The sequence below is a fragment of the Typopeltis vanoorti genome, chromosome 3, assembly GCF_054136105.1.
Source record: "Typopeltis vanoorti isolate ZY-2024b chromosome 3, IOZ_Tvanoo_1.0, whole genome shotgun sequence".
NCBI lineage: Eukaryota > Metazoa > Arthropoda > Arachnida > Uropygi > Thelyphonidae > Typopeltis > Typopeltis vanoorti.
This window is the reverse complement of record NC_143551.1, coordinates 125,680,505-125,700,611: the sequence shown is the minus strand read 5'-3', so window position 1 is coordinate 125,700,611 and position 20,107 is coordinate 125,680,505. Positions and strand designations below refer to the sequence as shown.

Genomic DNA, 20,107 nt, shown 5'->3' with positions numbered 1-20,107 from the left:
AAAATTCCATCCATTTTCAAAACTTCTGTCAAAAATTTAATTGTAAATAATTCTGCTATATTGGTCAGCTTTGATGTCACCTCACAGCTTACCAGTATCCCTTGAATCGTGTGCTCCTGATATCACAGATCACCTTGCCTTTACTATCCATTCTAGTTACCGCTCTTGGAAGCACACATTTTACAAACTGATATAAAATACTGCAATGAATCCCCCCCCCCAACACACACACCCCATGGCCAATTATTTTTTTTGCAGTGTCTCTTAAACCTTCTGATTATAAAGATGTGTTCTCTATGTGGCATCGTTTCTCATTGGATTCTTCCTTCCTTCACCTCAGTAATCAACATCCAAGAATCCACTTTACTATGGGAAATGAAACTATCAATAGCCTAGCCCTTCTGGACACCTCGGTAACATGATTTCCTACTAGATGTTTAATAGAGATATGCATGTTAGACATAGTATTACTATAAGATTATAGTAATGCTACATACATGATAATATACACATGCTGTATGACTTGTTCTTGTATTCAGAATTTAAATGTTATGTTATTATTATTATTATTTGACACCTCCAGGGAGTCCTAAGACTCATCGAGGGAGGACACCTACTCTACAACTCTCCGTCTCCAGCAGTAAACCTCATCTACACCAACGCCATCTACTGTCCACCACCACCACTATTATTTTCACAGACAATCACAAACATCCATGCCCATGGCAGGATTCAAACCCACAGCCTTTTGGCTGGAGAGTGGATACACTAACCACTCGGCCAACCAGGTTAGCCGAGAAATGTTCAGTTTTTCTGTCTTTTCCCTGAATGAAGCTCATGACATATTGAGCAAAATATATGAGAGTAATAAATTCTATTTAGTTTTCTCTTACACGTGTGAAGACATCATTTAAAAAATTATAACATGCCTTCTTATAATTGAGTATGACTGAACTCAACCATATATGCCACACCTTCCTATCTAATGATGACAGTTCTTATAGAATGAACAAAATACTTAATCCTTCCCCAATACTTGACCTTTTCTTCAGAAAGATCATAGTAATGCTATCACTATTCTCTGCATCTGAGATGCTTCTGTATTTTAGCTTCTGAAAAAATAGCTAGAATATTAAAAATTAATAATAGTAAATAAATAAAAAATACAATCTATATACTATTTTCAAGCCCCACTTGAAACTGGCTACCTTTGTCTGTTCCTAAAAATCAACTCCTCTCTCTTTCTCTCAGTTTTTGGGTATAATTCTTGTTCCTGCAATTACTACAGACATGCTAGAAGATCAGTCAGCATCCACATAGAATATAACAAATACATCTGTAATCATGACTACAGTTGGTCAGATCTAGGAAAGTACATGCTGAATACTACACAAAGAATGGGAAAAAATCACCATACTCCATCATAGCAAGTTCAGAAATTAAAGACTTTTCAGAATCTGCAGATTCTCTCAAAAACCAACCCAATTTGGATGCATTAAACTTGAAAAAATATGAGAAACATTACTTCTCAGAGAAAAAAACAATTGATTTAATAAATAAAAAAAATCATGTAAAAAATGATCAACCCCTAAGTGATAATTTATGATGTAACAATGTTAACGAAATCTTTATACTTCCCTCAAAATGTTTCTCAAGGGAAATGTCTACCCCCCTCTCCACCATTTCATATCAACATGCCATCAATATCAAAATTTAAAATGATCTAATTAATATATTCATGCCTATTAACTTTATTACGTACAGATGGAGAAAGATGATTGGAAAAATTATGAACATATATTAGGTTCATTTCCATCAAGAATACCTTTCTGATGATCTATGGAAATCAATTTCACTTAATACAATTAACAAGTTAAATGCAGTGTATTTCACTGCTCAATGTGAAAGAATATTGGCTCTCAGAAATTGTTTTCCGATTCTTAGAAAATCAATAACAGGGGCTTGTGGAAATGATGTTTACATCCATTTCCACAGAAATAATGTTAGATCAATTCTCATGTTAAACAATCTCTGGCACAGGCAAGTAGGATAAGATTTTTTTCCCCTCCTGCACCACAAAAAAACAACTGTAGAACTCAAACTATTAGACAATAATAAAAGTGTTAGACAATGGGGCTATAAGATGGCAGCAGTTGTTTACTGTGTTCTCTCTCCTGAAAAGCTTAGATTCACTGATAGTCTGGATTCACTTTCAGTGAAAGATTGAGGCTGTCTGCCCACTGGTTTTTATAAAAAGTACAAGAGCTCCACTTCCTTTGAGGTATAAAAGGCATCAGAGAATCTTTATTTTTAATATATTTTTTTTTTAGATCAACAATAACATATCTCGATCCTCTGTGCACATTGAATTCATTTTTAAAAAATAAACCTCAAAAGATAATGACATGTCTAGAATAGATGAAGCTAGAGATTTAGGAGAGGTGGTAGATAGAGAGTTAAAGTTTAGAGGACATATTGCTAAGGTAGCCCATAAGATTACTTGGCTAATGTAGAACACATTAACAAGTAGAGACAAGGAAGTTGTCATTCCTCTTTATAAGGCCTTGATATGCTCACATCTGGATTACTGTGCTCAAGTGTGGTCCCCTGGGTTTCTTGGGGATAAAGGAGCAGTGGAGAGGATTTAGAGGAAAGTGACCAAGATGATGAGTGGCCTGTGGAATGTTTTGTATAAAGATAGATTGAAGGTCTGTGGATTGCATTAGTTGGTTGATAGCAGAAAAAGAGGGGATATGATAGAAACATTTAAGCTGGCTGCTTAAAGGATTTTATAGGATAGATGTAGGGGGAAATGCTTCAGCACTTGGCTAGAGGGACCAGAACAAGAGGTCATCCCTGGAAGTTGAATAAAGGTGTGGTAAATAGGTGTGTGAGGACTAGATTTTTTGCTTGGGGAGTTCTGAATGAGTGAAATGGGTTTGCCAGAGCCAGTTGTGAGTGCTTTGTCTGTTAATGAGTTCAAGGAAAGGTATGATAGATTGGCTCTCCCATGATGACTCTTCAAATTCCATGGAGGTGCCCATATAATAATAAATAAACAAATAAATACATAACAAAGAAGTATGCCAGCATATACATTAACTCAGAATGTATTTGGAATTTAACTTGGGTGGGAAATATAACCAATCTTTCAACCCTTCAAAACAAAAAATAAATTAAAATAAAACAAAATAAGAAATAGGAATAATGAATAAATCAGCTGATACTAGAAATGAGTTGATTTTTATATTAAGATGCAAAATAGCCATCACTTGTAAATAAAAATTAATCCCTTTCTGATTGCCATCACTTTTTTTTTCACATTTTTAAAAAAGAAACCTAAAAAGATAATCACATGTCTAGAATTCATATTTAGATTTAATTTGCAGGTTTAAGTTTTTACATGACATTTAATTATTTACATACTGTTTTAATTTAATGTTTATCAAAAATAAATAAAATCAGATTTTACTTTATTAGTTCATATCCAAAATAATACATAACTCAGGACAAGACATAACACAAATCATTTTCATAAATATAATTTCAATAAAAAGAAACAAAACAATATAAAAGTACTGGATCCCCAAATAAAACAACTAAGCAAATTTATTTTTTTTTTAAATGCAAGTGGTGCTATACATCACATTTATGTCTCTGGCAAAGAGAAAAAAAAAAAAAAAGTTGATTAAATTATGATGCCCAAGATTTAATTCTGAATACATGTGAAAGGAGGTGGGGAGGAAACCTCGTGCTATATTTACAATTCAATTTGAATACTACCTTCTAATTTTGAACTTTAAATTACATCTGCACAACTAACCAAAATCCCTTTTTAACTGGTATCAAGCTTGATTAAACTCAATCCAGTAAAGTTGTTTACCACTTAACAAACGACAAAAGGCAGTGTTTGGCTGCATCTGATTAACTGTTATTCATTCTGTCCAAGATATAATTCTCCTTGCATATATCTAACACTAACTTTATATTCAACATAATCAACAATCAGTTTATTACAAAATGCAGTGACTGAACAATATTTCATACAACATTCAAAGACAGCACATAAAAACTACAATAAATTACAGGCTACAGTAAAGTGACCTGAATTTAATTATAACAACATGTTCAGGATATGTCTCAAAATTGAAAAACTTATTTGCTGAAATACTCAGGCCACTAACTGAAAAAAATGAATCCATCAAAGATAATAATGTTGCCATTAGAACACTTGTACAACACAACTGATACAAATAAAAATCTTATTCAAAAATTACATTCTTTAATATAATAATGGTCATAAATTTCTAGATTAACAAATCTATAGCTATTTTAAAAAAAATTAAGCATACAACCAAAAAACCGTAGGCGATGTTTTATATGGGTCAACATAAGCATTCTATGCTTGAAACTCCTCAGCTAATATTTTATCTCATCCTTAAATGTACTTTATGAGTACAAGAATTTTAATCATCAAGAAAATACTTTGATATCAAATTTGCATAACTAGAGAACATAATCCCTAGACCAAGCCATTTTTCAGAAAAACAAAATATTTCATTCCACAGTACCACAAGAAGTGCATTAAACTTATCAAAGCTAAGTAGAGGAAGACCAGAAAAAGCTTACTATTAAAAAAAAAAAGTGCAAATTCAGCAAACAAAAAAAAAAGGAACCTTTTTAACATTTACTTAGGAAGCATAGTACCATCTTCAAGACAGTAATGGTAATTATATCTGTATTTCAAATTGATTCTAAAGTAAAATTAAAAGCTAAGTATTATCCAACCAGTATCTAAATACTCCATTAAGAAATGTAAACAATCACTGTAATATTAATGTTTGGAGTCAGCAAAATGTGTTACTGGCTGTTAATACTCAGCTTTAGGTAGTCATGGAAATGGAATATGTAAGCTTACCTTACAACAGATGATTTGTGAATATTAAAAGCAACAGTTTCTCTTTTAATTCTCTCAAATAAGTCCCCTCATTTTTTTATATTCTTCAAGATTTAGTGATCGTTTTGGTGCATTGTCTCTGATTGCAGCTGAAGGACGAGCAGCTGCAGATACAGCTGGTATCAATGGCACCTCTAAATCAATTTTGATGTCAAAATTATGAGCAGTGAATAAGTCTTCTTCTGGATGATTCTCTTGTTTTGGAACTATTTTCTTTTCACTTTCAACTTCTTTTGCTTTAGCTTCCAGCTCTAATTCTCTCTGAAATTCTCGTTTCTTCTTCTCTTCATCTCTTTTCCTCTGCTCTTCTAATTTCCTCAAAATTTCTGCACTGATAGGAGAATCACGGGATTTAGTAACTAAAGTGGGTGCACATCGTCTTCTTGTAAACGGATCTGCAGTATACTTATCTTTATTTAATTTCGCTTCTTCAATAATAGCTTTTTCAGCTTCAAGAATATTCCGCTGTCTGTTTCTTTCATTGATATAGCTAATTGCACTAATACTACTTGTTCGTAGCTTATCTAATTCTTTGGCCCTTTCTTCCAGTTGTTCCAATTCAGCTGCCAATTTTTGGGCTTCTTCTTCATTATTATTTTGCTCTGCCATCTCTTTCATTTTCATTAAGTGGGTTTTTCGCATAGCATAATTGTGAGGATTTTTTTTGAATCGCTCTTTTTCCTTTACAATGGTTTCAATATCATCATCTTTATATTCATAGTTCAATGCATTCTGTATGTCTCTTAGCTTTCGATTGACATCTTCTATAGTTGGCAAGTTGACAGAATCTAACATCAGCGTTTCTTTCCACTTAAAGAATTCTGTATCAGTAAAGTCTTGATTTGAAACAAACTCTAAACGAAATACACGTTCCTGACCACCATGCTTTAATTTTAGTCCTTTATTTGTCCTTGTCTGACCAAGCTGATAAATTTTCCCTGTTTCAACAATGTCAGTAATCTCAGCAACTCTATACACAGGCCTGTCATTATTTGTTCCAATTCCAATCCTAACAAAACAACCTGTGATAGTCTTATTAAAAAATGGTGCATGAACCCATCTTTCTAATTTGTGTCTTGACAACCTAATTTGACTAAGCTGCTCTCTTGTATTCACAAACTGAGCCTTTTTTGAGGTTTCTTCTTCATCTTCACTTCGAGAATGGTATGAAGCTTCACTCCGATCATCTCGATCTGAACCACTACCATCATCTTCATCATCATCTGAATAAATATCACTTGCTTTTAATTTTTTCACTGTTTGCTGAGGTTCTTCTTCTGGAGGCTCTTCATCATCTTTTTGCTGATCCTGATCATTTTCAGTTTTCTGTTGCTGCAGCTCTGCCTGCTTTTTCTTTTTCTCTCTTTCGGCCTTTAAGTCTTTTATGGCTTGTGCTTTTTTATCTAATTTATCTTTCTTCTCTTCTACAGTTCTTCTGCGTTCTTTGCTACGCACACTAACTTCGTTCTTTTGCTTCAGCTCATCTTTCTTTGCTTTACGCTTCTGTTCCTTTTTTTTGGCAAGACGCAACTTCTTTTCTATTTCAAACCTAGTTTTTAGTACTTCACGTTTTTCAATTCGATTAAACAGCTCTTGTTCTCTTTCTTTTTCAGTCATCTGTGCCAATCTTGCTTGATCTTCGGCATCACCCATAAGATTTTCATCGTATCCATCGCTAAATTCCTCTTCAACAGATGAATCACCACTTTCTGAATTTGGCGCTGAACCACTTGCAGAATCCGATACTTCTCCTTCCTCGGGTTCAGAACTGGATACATGTTCACTTTCTTCGTCGCTCTGTGAAGAGCCTTGCTGCGTTTTTTTACTTCCTTTAGCTTTACCCTGTTTATTCTTTTTGTTTTTCGTCCCTTTTCCATCCACAGTCCAGTCATCGTCACTCTCTGAAGTTTCTGATTCAGAATCTTGTTGGTGACTTTTCACATCGGGTTTTGGAGGGTCTGGCTTTTTGTTTTCATTGCTTTCTGAATCTGCTCTCTTCCTTTTTGCCAATGATAACAATTCTTCATCTAAGTCTTCAGGGCTGTCGCTATCATCACTACTCGAATCAATAACTATTCTATTTTTCTTCCGTTTCACCATTTTCTACTAAGAAGTATACAACAATGCACTTCTATTTTAAGTAAGAATCAAAACGCACAATAAGAGAATTCTCAAACGTTTATCCTTGCCTTATGTTTCCAGTCATTGCTATTTCCACCAGGCTGAAAGTAAATATAGCGAAACATTGTAGAACAATCACTTATCGCCATCAAAATTTCTTACATGAAGGTTCGGACTACAGTTGAATCAGCGCCACCTAAACATATAGCAATCATAAAAGTAAATGAATTAAATTTATTTTGGTTTCTTCAGAATAAACGTGAGTGGGAAAATCGGTACTCCTTTGATTGCTGTTAATTAAGATATAAAAATACTTAGGAATAGAAACAAAACACAACCGCAAACTTTCTCAATAAAAACGCAATATTAAAAATTGTTACCACTTACAAATATTTCACATTGACATATGATAGTCAGGACCCAGCTGCTATGGCATGTAATCTCGGACCATAGAGTTACCATTCTGGTTAATGAAAAATGGGAGATATTCACTTCTTTGATTTCTGTTAATTGTGAGATAAAAATTACTAAGAAATAAACAGAAGACAAAAAGGAATCACAAAATTTCGCAAAAAAAAGCAATATTAATCTCTCAAAAGTAATCTCGGACCAGAGGTTTTGTTTTGGGTTTATAAAAAGTGAGATGTTATCTGAGTAATAGTAAGTTCACAGTGTAACAGTCGATATTATTATTATTTTTATTACCCCAAGAGCTCATGGAGTCAAAGACTCATCTGGGAGGTCCTTATCACCATATTACCAAATATCAGTATATTATCACCAACGATTCTCTCCCTACGTTCGTAGTAGTGTTAGCAACACCATAAAGAAGTTTACCTGTAAATGACGCAAAAAAAAATCCTTTAAAAATGTACCGACAATTAGGTTCAAGAAAAAAAATTAATGCGGTTCTTTCTCCAAAAAACTCCGGTTTCTCATCCAGCGTGCAGTGAAATCGACTTTCAGAACACGCAATCTACAGACAAAAATGTTGTTGGTGGTGATGAAGGGCGGTAGATGGCGTTGATGGAAGTAGTGTCTATTTAGAGCCTTAGTAGAGAGGGTGAGATGTGTTTAGCTTGTAGACAGTCCTCTCACGATGAGACTGTGTACTCCCTGGAGGTATTACGTGATAATAATAATGTTGTGATAATGTCACTGTTGGCTAGTTTTTTATAAAAAATTTCCTTGTCGTTTAATTACCTGATAGAGATGATTATTACAACTCTGACGAAGACAAGGGAATTCGTGCAGTTGATTTTAGGTGTTGCATGACATATCTGTTAATTCTCAATTAAATGCTATACAAAATGCACAACTTATTTCTCTGATAGCAAAGATAAGAATGGTAAATATTCCACAGATCACCTACAAAAAGCGATGATATAGTCTTTTGTCGGTGGTAATGGAAAGATTTGATAACGAACTTCCATTAATGATGGATTTTAAAAATTGGTTGGGATAGTTTGCTTGCTGGATTTGATCGCTCCCAAATTCTTAAAGATTGTGTCACAAACACCCCTTTATATATTTCATATAGGATATTAATTTTAAGATAATGTACTCGAATTGCTACTTCTCATTAAATATTACCATTGATTGTAATGGATAAAGTTTGTTGTAGCAGCATTATATTGCAAAATATAAATTTGTATATCAGTGCTATAAGGATAAAACATGCTTGATGAACTAATAAATCAAAGTGCAATCTTATGAATGAAAAAATATATTGAGCAGATGCAAGTAGAACTAGCGATAAAAGCCAGAGGATTCTGCAACTTCAAATACAGTTCAATCAATATCAGCTCTATTACCAAACACCAACACGCTTCCAAAGGAGTTTGGTAGCTGTTGGTGTTTCTCGAATGGCATGACTTGTTATCATATCCCAATATTAATTTCGTCTTTTGCTTCTTTCTTTGGGCTATGGCTTGTTGGATCTATAATAATTCAATAGAGGAAGTAGTCTCTTCATCGTTTTTTTTTCTCTTCTCCGTTTAACATTAGCTCTTATGTTTTGGTCCATTATTTTAATATGTGTATTTTATTCTGATCTTCTCTTTTTCATCCATTCCTTTATGGGGTTTTTCTTTTGATTTTTTTAAATTTTCTAAGAAACTTTTTTATTAACAATTTTCTTAGAGATTTTATTTTAACATATAATATTTTATTGCATTTTATGTTGTATTTTTGTTGTTCATATTCTTGTCTCACGTGTTAATTTATATATCCTTACATTTGTTTCTTTTATTAGATCTTTATTTTCCCATGTAGTTGAATTTAAGCAGCCTTACGTTTTGCTAGCCTTTTGTATTGTTCTTTTATTTTATTCTGTGTTATTAAATTTCATTAATTCTTCCAATTTGAATTTTATTGTTCTTTTGTAGTAGACATTGTATTCGGTTTTCTATCGATATTTTCATGTTAAAACTGCTGCATATCTGTTGGAACTTAAATACACAGTGATTAGAATTAAAGTGTCCCAGTTTAAGACCTTGTGGAACCTGCTCAGTGATACAAGTACTCCGAAGCTTTGCAGGAATAGATTGTACGTCACGAGGAAGCGATATCTAAGGGAAAAAAAGTACTTCGAAAATTCACCACCAGGAAAGTTGTATGATATACCAAATGTATTTGTAGTAATTTTTCTGTGTAAGAAGGAGAAAAGCGACACATGCATTAATAACTTTTTATTCACTTGCATTATGCATTCAGAGGTTGTACTGTTCAGTGTGTTGCCCTTCCAAGTATGATGCAAACTGCATGCTTTGAACAGTATGTTCAACGGCTGAACCTAGCTGGTGTTGCGCATATGCTACTTTATGCTATCTCTCAGCGCTGACAAGTTATCAGGATAATTACAATAAACTCTGTCTTTGAGATATACTTAGAGCTAGAAATCACGGGGGAGTCAGATCTATGCCATGCAGGGGTAAACGTACGGGTGATTATTGATTGTAGCTTCCGCGAAATGCTGTCGAAGAATTTCCTGTATGGATCGACCGATGTGTGGAGAGGGATCCATCCTTCATGAAAAACACCAAATCAATGCACAGGCGCTGCTGTACGTATAGCACAAAAAATTGTTTATCATATCCCGACACCTCTCGGCAGTACTGACCAGGTCGTATGATCCGACTGGCGAATGTCTGCAAAGAATAATGGTCCAATGATATAAGAAACTGAAAAGCCGCACCAGACACTAAATTTGCGTGCCCAAAGGAATCTGCTTGATTTCATGCTGGTTTTCTGTACCCTATACCCGGCAGTTGTGGGTATTCACAGCTCCATTCAGATGAAAGTGGGCCTCATTTCCCTATAAAATTATCCACGGCAACGCAGCTTCCAATTCCACTCGAGTAAGGAATGATAAGCAAATATCAGTCAACTTTCAAAGTCCTGCAGGTGCAACTCCTATGCCATGGTTTTCCTGAATGGGGAGAAATGCAGAATGTTCAGAGAATCGTGATAAGCACATCCATGTGGCTTGATATAGCACATGCACTCCAGGAACCAATGCTGGTATTCATAACCTGCTGCACAATGGCAGAAGCAACTTCATTTACTTATTGTGAACTGATTGGCTTGTGTGTCATCTGCTAGGTCTAACTCCCAAAGATCCCATTTCCTTAAAAGGACTTCTCGTAAAGCATATGGAGATAGTGGAATTCTTCGACATTTGTGCAGGAGACAAAATTCGCTGAGTGCAGCAACTGCATTGCAATTATTTAGGTAGTACAGCTTCACAAGCGATGCATGTTGGTGCAAGGTTAGTCCCATCACTGTGAATGGTATTAACAACCAGAATGAAGGGAAAATCTCATTTCTATCCTTTAACCCACGCCTGGCACCTGCCGAGTTAGTTGTTATGCAAATTCCACGTCTATGGTATTTACAACGGTGGTGAACTTGGAAACTATTTTTTCTCACATGTCACTTCTGCATGATGCACAATATGTTCCTGCAAGGTTTTACAGCATTTAGATCATTGTATGGAGCTCTATTAGGCTTTAATTTTGAGCTCAATGTATTGAAATATGACCATAAAACTCGCACTTCTTCAGACAATTATATATATAGGCTTAGCAACCACGGGGTAGCGGCAGTAGTTCTGTCTTCCCCGAATAATATTTGAAGTCATTGGCAATATTGGTTCAGCTATCTGTGATTGGCTAAGGGTGGGGTTGCTTGGTATTTTCAAAAATTTACTTAGCGATAAACAGTGTCACATGCTCCATTTAAGTAATAAAAAGCGTGAAAAAAATTGCTGATTCTATCTTAGTGAAGTATTCCTGGACTGTCATCTTTAGATAAGTCCAACATAAATTTATTTCTTTATATTTTGTAATTTTGCTTTTTCACTTTACTTATATTTTGTTGGAGTCGAAATTTTTCCATCAATATTACACGTTCACTTCTAATGTCAGCAGACGCTACAACTCAAGTATATCTCAAGTAGAATATAAAGGAGTTGTTAGACGAGGCAAAACTGAAGAGCGAGAAGGTGAAAACATGGTCAATCTCTTACTATGCTATGATAGAGGCGAACTGAGGAGAATGACATTGATAACAATGAATCTATGTAGATCGTGCGTAGAGCTGTAAAATGTTTGTGAGACACCTTCAGTAAGTCTGCATCTTATTGCAATGTTTCCTCTTCATAATGCAGAGCATTTACCCTTCTTCTTTCGTTGCTGTTTCTTTCGAACAGCCAATAAGTGGATGTTTTGCCCTCATCATTTTCTACAGCTTTTAAACGCGCCCATAGCCATGCACCTTCTATTTTCTTGTATTTTAGTTATTTGTTTTATTTTATTTTATTTTTATTTTTTTAATCGATTTTTTCTGCTTTTACTTGCCTGTTTGTTCTATCTGAGTCTGAGTAGTATAGGCTATATAACTCTTTAAGATCTTCTTTCTATTCTCTCTTTTGCTGGTTCTTTATTATACTTCCTATTTGAATAGTGCCTTTTGATATTTAATTTAAATGTTCCCGACGCACTGATTGCATTTTCATGTTTTTTTGGCTTCTGCTATTATATTTTCTACTTCACTTTTTTCTGTTAGCTTTTCATTGAATTACCATAATGGAAAGTTCCGATTAATAAATGTTTTTAGTTTTTAACTGAAGTATTAAATACACTTTTTTCTGTTAGCTTTTCATTGAATTTCCACAATGGAAAGTTCCGATTAATAAATGTTTTTAGTTTTTCTTTCTGGGAATACCGAAGTTCAGCTTCTACCGTGTGGTGATCACTGATACGAGTGGACTATGCTAAGCGCTATTTACAGTTATTCCTCGATAGATTGGAAGGTAAATTCTGTCTATTCTAGATTCATTACCTGGAGCAAAGTGAGTGAAATCTTTATTCTTCGGATATAAAAACCTGAAATCATCAGTAGGTCCACAGTCTTTAAAGAAGCTAGTGTATTCCTTTTGTGGTACTTCAGTTATTTTCTCTTGGTCTTTTAGCTTATTTTCTATAAAATTCATGTCCCCTGATACTATGGCAATGGGTGATGTTTCATTTGTCTCCAAATGTTTTTTCCCCTGCGGGGGGAAAGACATTTGGAGACAAATGAATTGTTGGTCCATATACATTATATTGGAGAGAAATGGATTGTTGGTCTATGTACATTAATAAATGTACTTATTTTGTTTTCTACTACTATATCTGTTTTTAAAACTTTGTGCCTTATGGGTACCTCATGAGAAAAATAACTGAATGTCTGGGTTGCGTTTTATTAGAGTTATCACTCCACCACAATTACAATTATTTGAAAATTTGTAGATTAAGATATAATGGGCAGTTATTCTTTTTTCAAAATTTTGAATGGGTTCTATAGAGTAAATTTTGGATTCTTATAGCATTATATCTGGAAAAGATTTAAATATTTGGATTACTAGTAAATTTTGAGTATCCTTATGATTTAGACCATGACAATTTAAACTCATAACTTTCATGCTGTTTGTTATTTATATTATTATTCGTAAGGATTTTTTTCACTGCCTTTTTTATTTATTACTCTTGTGATATTTGGAGTGACTTTTATTTTCCTCATTCTCTGTTTTAGGTTATAAAGGTCACTCTTTATCACTGGTGATATATTCTTTATTCCTCTTTGCATTATAATGTTACCAGTGATTTCAGGAACACACTTTTTTTCTTCATTTTTCTAAATTTGAATTATTTAAATTTCCTGTTCCTGTCCATATTCTGTTTCCAGCGTATTAATACACTTTCTGTCAGCGCGGTTAGTCTAGTGGCTATGCGCTTCACAACCATATGCCTGGGGAAGGAGTGTCCTGGGTTCGATTCACGTCGCCGACGTGAGGAGCTTAAGGATCTTCCTCAGCCATAGCCAAGTTAGCCGGTCTTTGGCATGAACAGCAGGGTGTTTTCCCCCAGTTTATCTGGGGTTTTTCATCCTACAAACAGGCAAACAACCGGCCCCGTGATCATACGGATCTATAGCCATTAATACTTAACCTCCCCAGGAGGGGGCTCAACTCGCCCCAATAGGGATGGGAAGAAAAGGGAGGAACTCAATATGAATGAATAAATACACTTTGTATTTTGTTTTATAATACTTTCATCTGTTTTTCTAATTTTTTCAATCTCTTGTTCAGATTCTGTTTCCAAGTATTTTTTATTTCGTTTTATAATACTTTCTTCATTTTTTGTGGTTATTTCAGGTTCTTTTGTGGCATCATCCTTCGGTGTACCTGGACACATTTTATCATCTTCTGCTTCAATTTTCCTCTTCAGTTTTTCCTGTAATTTCTGTCAGAGGATGAAAATTTGTCTGAAAACCTTCCTGTGACATAACTTTCTTCTCCTAAATCATTTCTTCTGGTGTCTGTGACTTTATTGCTGTTTCCTTATCTTGCACAAAATCTTCTTTTATTTTCATTCATTTCCTGATCATCCATTTTCCTTCTTAAAACAGAGGCATATGTACTTCGGGTACAATCACTGTCAGTGCCAGGTTATTTTGCACTCTAGGAAAAGTTTACAAGTGCGACCCTTATTTCACAAGTTGGATATTTTTTAAAATGAAATTTTAAATATAAAAAATAAAAATTATTTTAGCATACTTTATTAATAATATACAATATGTATAATATATGAAAAATCAAAATTTAATTTTTCTTCTCTTCAGTTTTACAAAATTTTCGCCCATTTCCTTTAAATCTAGTGTAGAAGTTAGCTCGTGTTCGATTGAATTTGTTTGATAGTAAAATAGTGTTATGTCTGAGGGATAAGGAAAAAGAATCGATACCTTAACCATATATCACTATTTAATTTTGATATTTTAGAAAAGTATGAATAAAGCATAGCTTGAAGTTTTGCACCCCTTCATGGCTTACGCCCTAGGCGGTTGCCTAGATTGCCTAAATGGTAACGTCGGCCCTGGGTACAATTATCAGCCATATGTCCAATGCGAAAGCAATTCTTGCATTTTGGTTCTGCCATTGTCTTTTCAGATGACCTATTTTCTTACACCTGAAACATGAAGTTGGACTTCCTAGAATCACCTCAATTCCGATTATCTTCTTTACACGGATAACATAAGGAATTTCTTCAATTTTTACTCCTTCATTTAATTCTAGAATAACTTTCATTTTATTGCTGAGAACATGAGCCCAATCATCATTTTTAATCATAGCGACATTGTCTATACATCTCCACTGAGCTACACAGATGCAACAACAACAACAATAATAATATTTTTTATTGATCAATGAAATATTTACATATATACATTAATCATTTTGAGTGACATTCTAAAGTATTACTTTATAAAGTTCAGCATTTAGTGCTTCATACATGGTCATTTTTTCATTAGATTTCAATAAAAACTTTTCAGAATATTTTTTACTCATTCATTATGTATTTATAATAATAATAATAATTATGTATTTACAAGCCATTTTGTTCTAATATTAGAAATGAAGATTACACAGAGTTCTTATATAATGAATGACTACTATATAATTGTAATTGTAATTTACAGCTGCAGTTGAATAAAATTCCATTTTATTCAACTACACACACACACACACACGCACGCACGCACGCACGCACACACACACACACACACACACACACACACACACACACACACACACACACACACACACACACACACACACACACACACACACACACACACACACATATATATATATCAGGGGCGAATATTCCGGGTGTGCTAGGTGTGCGGTGCTCATCCACGAATTATCAGTATCACCAATATTATATTTTTAAATTTATTCCCATGAAAGCCTCACCCAATTGTTTGCAGACTTCGTGTGATTCCTAAAAATTAACACAATATACTGTACTAGTGCTTCATTGTCCTCTTCATGAGGATAATAAAGCATTAGCGGTTCGTGAAGAAGGCGCTTTTCACCGCGTAAATATTGCGTCACATTCGCGCTAATAGCCCAGGTGTGCCTTCAAAATGCATACACCTTTGAGCCGTTCAAAAAGATGTAAAGAGGGCGCAGCATGTCAAATTCTTAGTGTTGTATTATTTTTAAACCGCTGAGAAGGCTTGACTAGGTGAGGTTAAATTTTGAGCTCACTCAGCACCTAGCGGCTGTGATTGGTTATTGTGTCAACCAATCCAATTGAATATTGTCATGAGTTGAGAGATTACTATATCCGATGGCTTTATTACAAACAGCTGTTACACATGTTTTTTGGAACTGAAAATCTGAAAGTGGTTGATAGGAGAAAAAGGCTAATTGTTTTTTCTTTTGCTTGTGCAGTATAGCATCTGTTGAGGTTGCAAAGTTTTTTAACGGTATAGAGACATTTTTATTCTAGTCTTCAGAAACAACAGACACTAAAAAATGTCTATTCCTGAATAAAAATGAATATTCTGTGTATTATAAGACGTTGTTGATTTACAGCAAAATACAGCATATGTGCCATTGATAAGATAGAATAACAGCTAATACTTAAAAAATAATAATAAACACAAACAAACAAAAAAAAAGAACAACTAATGAATTTTGGATTCCCTAAAGTGTGGATAATTCCGATAATGATTGGATGTTATGTATACTAAGTCTCAGTAAAGAAAATAAAATTCTTGAAAAACGGAGCGAAATATACACAAACCAGAGAAATACACATAACATGTGCAACAAATTTTACGAGTATATATATAAGTTGATAAAATGTAAATTAGAATTTTATTCAATCATTTTTAGACATATTTTCTGTATAGTACAAAATTAAGAGTACTTAATTCTTTATAAATGTAAATATACATTTTTTTTACTAACTAAATATTTATCTATCGTATTTGCATATGGATTGACACGAATGTGCATACATTTTATTCTACAATACAATCAATAAACACACAGTACTATAGTAATAATAATGGAAAGATTTTACACTTATATACATAATTTTTCTGCATTGTTGCCTTTTGTGTTTTTCTTTCAATATTTTTTATAGATTCTGTATTTATTATTATTATTATTTAACACCTCTAGGGAGTTCAAGATTCATCGAGGGAGGTCACTTAATCTACAACTCTCCATCATCCTCCAACCGCATGATCTACACCAATGCCAATTACTGTCCACCACCACCACCACTAGTATTTTCACAGACAAGTAAAACATCCATGCCAATGGCAGGATTAAAACCCGCAGCCTTTTGGAGTGGTTAGCAGATATGCTAACCACTCAGCCAACCAGGCCAGCAAACCTAGGGACTTCACTACAAAAATTAGTATACAAGTTATTAAGTTTTTTTTTATATACTTGTTTTTGTATGGCATTTCTGCTTTCTTCCCCGAAGCTTCTGCAGAGCTAATCTCAGCAAGATAACAGATAGAGTGGTTTCGTGGTTTTATTTCAGTACCCTTCGCGAGTGTAGATTTAACTGCTTATATGTATGTGCTTCGAGACATATACATGAAGGTATATGTATGTATGAATACATTGATTGGTCGATTGGTACAGCCTCTGCTACTAATGGCTCATGCAAAAAGTTAAGCAAGTTTGAGTGCGGTTAGTAGTTAGAAGGATTTTAATCGTTCGATGCTGCTGTCAAACTATCCCTCGATGAGTCTTTAGACTCCCTGGAGGTGTCAAATAATAATTACGAAATAAGATATACAAATATATATGTAAATAAGTTTTTTTACCTTGGGAATAATGTATATTAGGGTTACCAAGTAATTTTATAAACTTGGTTATTTTACTCCTAATCCCAAGTAAGCAAACAGTTAAGTTTCTGCCTGAAACGCAGTCTAAAGTTGGTGCAACACCAGGGCAACTCATTGTAAAGGTGGGTAAAGCTCTGATCACTATTCTCAGTATTTTCCATAATGTAAAGCATATCTCACTAAGAGATGTATACTGCAATACATTATGGGTGGGGTATACATCTCTTAGTGAGATGTGCTTTACATTATGGAAAATACTAAGAATAGTGATCAGAGCTTTATCCACCTTTAAAATGAGTTGCCCTGGTGTTGCACCACCTTTAGACTTGAACTACGTTTCAGGCGCAAACTTAACTGTTTGCTAACTTGGGATTAGGAGTAAAATAACCAAGTTTATAAAATTACTTGGTAACCCTAATATGCACACACACACACACACACACACACACACACACACACACACACACACACACACACACACACACACACACACACACACACACACACTTTTTTCTGAATAACGTATAGAGGCGATTACATGCCCCCATGGATTATCACTGGATGAGTACGTAAGGTATTTCAGAAATACCCTTACACAGACAATACCTTACAATACAAAGGTATTGTAAGGTATTGTCCTTGTAAGGGTATTTCAGAGGATTTCATTCTAGGTTTGTGTGTGTGTGTAATTTGCCTCTAATTTTCAGTCTCGTTATAATATCTATATAGTGTCTGGTTCAGCTCTCTGTAGACCCTAGGTTTCTGTCATCGAATGGTAGTTTGTTAATCATGTCAGGTATGTAAAAGCTTCTGGTGCCTTTTCCGTAGTGATTATTATACTTATATGTTATGTAGTTTGTTAACTGTGGTCTTGTTATTTGATACGTTTTTCTGGTTACTCTGTTACTGAAGTAACATTTTAGCATTTGTTGTTTTAAGGATACTTGCGACATAAGACTGAATGATATAATCACGTAATCACAAGAAAGATATTTATTTAACCAAATATTTCGGTCTGGAAATAGCAGACCATCGTCGGTGGTATTACAAGAACAGTTTAAAAAATATACAAGCTAGAATACTAACAATAGATCGTTGAAATTAGAACATGCCGCGTGATGTTATATCACTAAGTATGAAACGAAATATTTTGAAGTAGAAACATGATTGAATTTGCTATTAAAAAAAAAAAAAAAAAAAAAAAAAAAAAAAAAAAAAAAATTAATGAGTAATCTTGATTAGGCTTTCCCAGATTTTTGATATAGATATGCAGTCATTACGATTCAGGTTGGGATGATGGAGCAAGGCCTCCACGCTTTCCTTGAACAAACGTTCGAACCTATAACGGGATCTATGTAAGAGGCGCGTTTTGGACCAAAGGATTCTGTGGTCAGTTTCAATCCCGTGTTGAGCCAAACCAGACTTTTCAGGTTTATTGTGAAGAATGGATGATTGATGTTCTTGGATTCTTTTTTCAAGAGAACGTCCAGTCTGTCCAAAGTAAGAGAGATCACAGTTGCAAGGAATTTGATAAACTCCAGGAAGAGATAAAGTTGAGCGTTTGTCTTTAGGAGAAGGAAAATGAGAAGACAATTTGTTAATAGGAGAATACGTAGCTATTAAATCATATTTCTTCAAAATTCTTGCGATAGGTTCTGAAATACCGGAGATATAAGGAATAGGTACTCGACGTATTGAATCTTTGTTGTTTTCTGGAGGATTATAAGATGTAAGAAGACGTTGAATACTTTTTTCAGAAAAGCCATTGAGTTTCATGTGTTGCTGGATAGTAGAAAGTTCTTTCTGTAGATAATCAAAAGTAGAACAATTAGTTTTGGCTCTTTTGATGAGACATTTTATAATTCCTGTTTTTTGACATGGATGATGGGCTGATTCTTTCAGAATATAACGACCTGTGAATGTTGGTTTCCTGTATACTGTAGTTGTAAGAATATTTGAAGATGATCGGATGAGGAGAACGTCTAAAAAAGATAACTGGTTGTTTTCTTCTAATTCCATAGTAAACTTTATGCGATGATGTAAGGAATTAATACTGTTTAAAAAGGAAGATAAAGTGTTTTTACTGTGAGGCCAAATAGCAAATATGTCATCTATATATCTTACCCAAAAAGATGGTAGAGGGAAACTAGATGTGAAGAGGACTTTTTCTAAATGTTCTAAATAAAAGTTGGCTAAAGCTGGAGAAAGAGGACTTCCCATGGCTGTTCCTTCTACTTGGCTATAAAATTTGTTTTGACATATGAAATAACCAGAATGTATAACGAAATCGAATAGTTTTATAATATCTTGAGGAAAGATGTCAGCAAGTAGTTTTAAAGTTTCCTTAAGAGGTACATTGGTGTATAAAGATTCTATATCAAAACTAACCATAAGATCTGTAGGTTGTAATGAGACATCTTTTAATTTTTCTAAGAAATCTGAGGAGTTTTTTAAAAAAGAACTCGAGTTGCCAATGTAAGATTTCAGTAATTTAGCTAGATATTTAGCTATACGGTAAGTAGGAGAATCAATGCAATCTACTATTGGACGAAGAGGATAGTCAATCTTATGGATTTTTGGAAGGCCATAAAATCTAGGAGGTCTTGCAAAATGAGTTTTAAGTCTTTCAATTGTGTCTTTATCCAAACTGATGACTTCATCAAGGAGAGAATTTAATTTCTTTAGTTGTCTGTTGGTTGGATTATAATCAATTTCTTGATATGTGGAGCGATCTCGAAGCAAAAGAGAAAGTTTTCTTCTGTAATTTACTGAGTCCATAACTACTGTTGCTTTTCCCTTGTCAGCTTTAGTGATAATGAGGTGATTATTTTT

General features: G+C 34.1%; 1 protein-coding gene across 1 annotated transcript; it reads right to left on the bottom strand.

Annotated features, from left to right (window-relative positions):
• Positions 1-3,456: 3,456 nt before the first annotated feature.
• Positions 3,457-7,245, bottom strand: LOC150108541 (RNA polymerase-associated protein RTF1 homolog). Its single transcript, XM_090415974.1, has one exon. It carries the CDS (start codon positions 7,055-7,057, stop codon positions 4,973-4,975), a length of 2,085 nt encoding a protein of 694 aa, XP_090272100.1. The 5' UTR covers positions 7,058-7,245; the 3' UTR covers positions 3,457-4,972.
• Between the last annotated feature and the right edge of the window lie 12,862 nt (positions 7,246-20,107).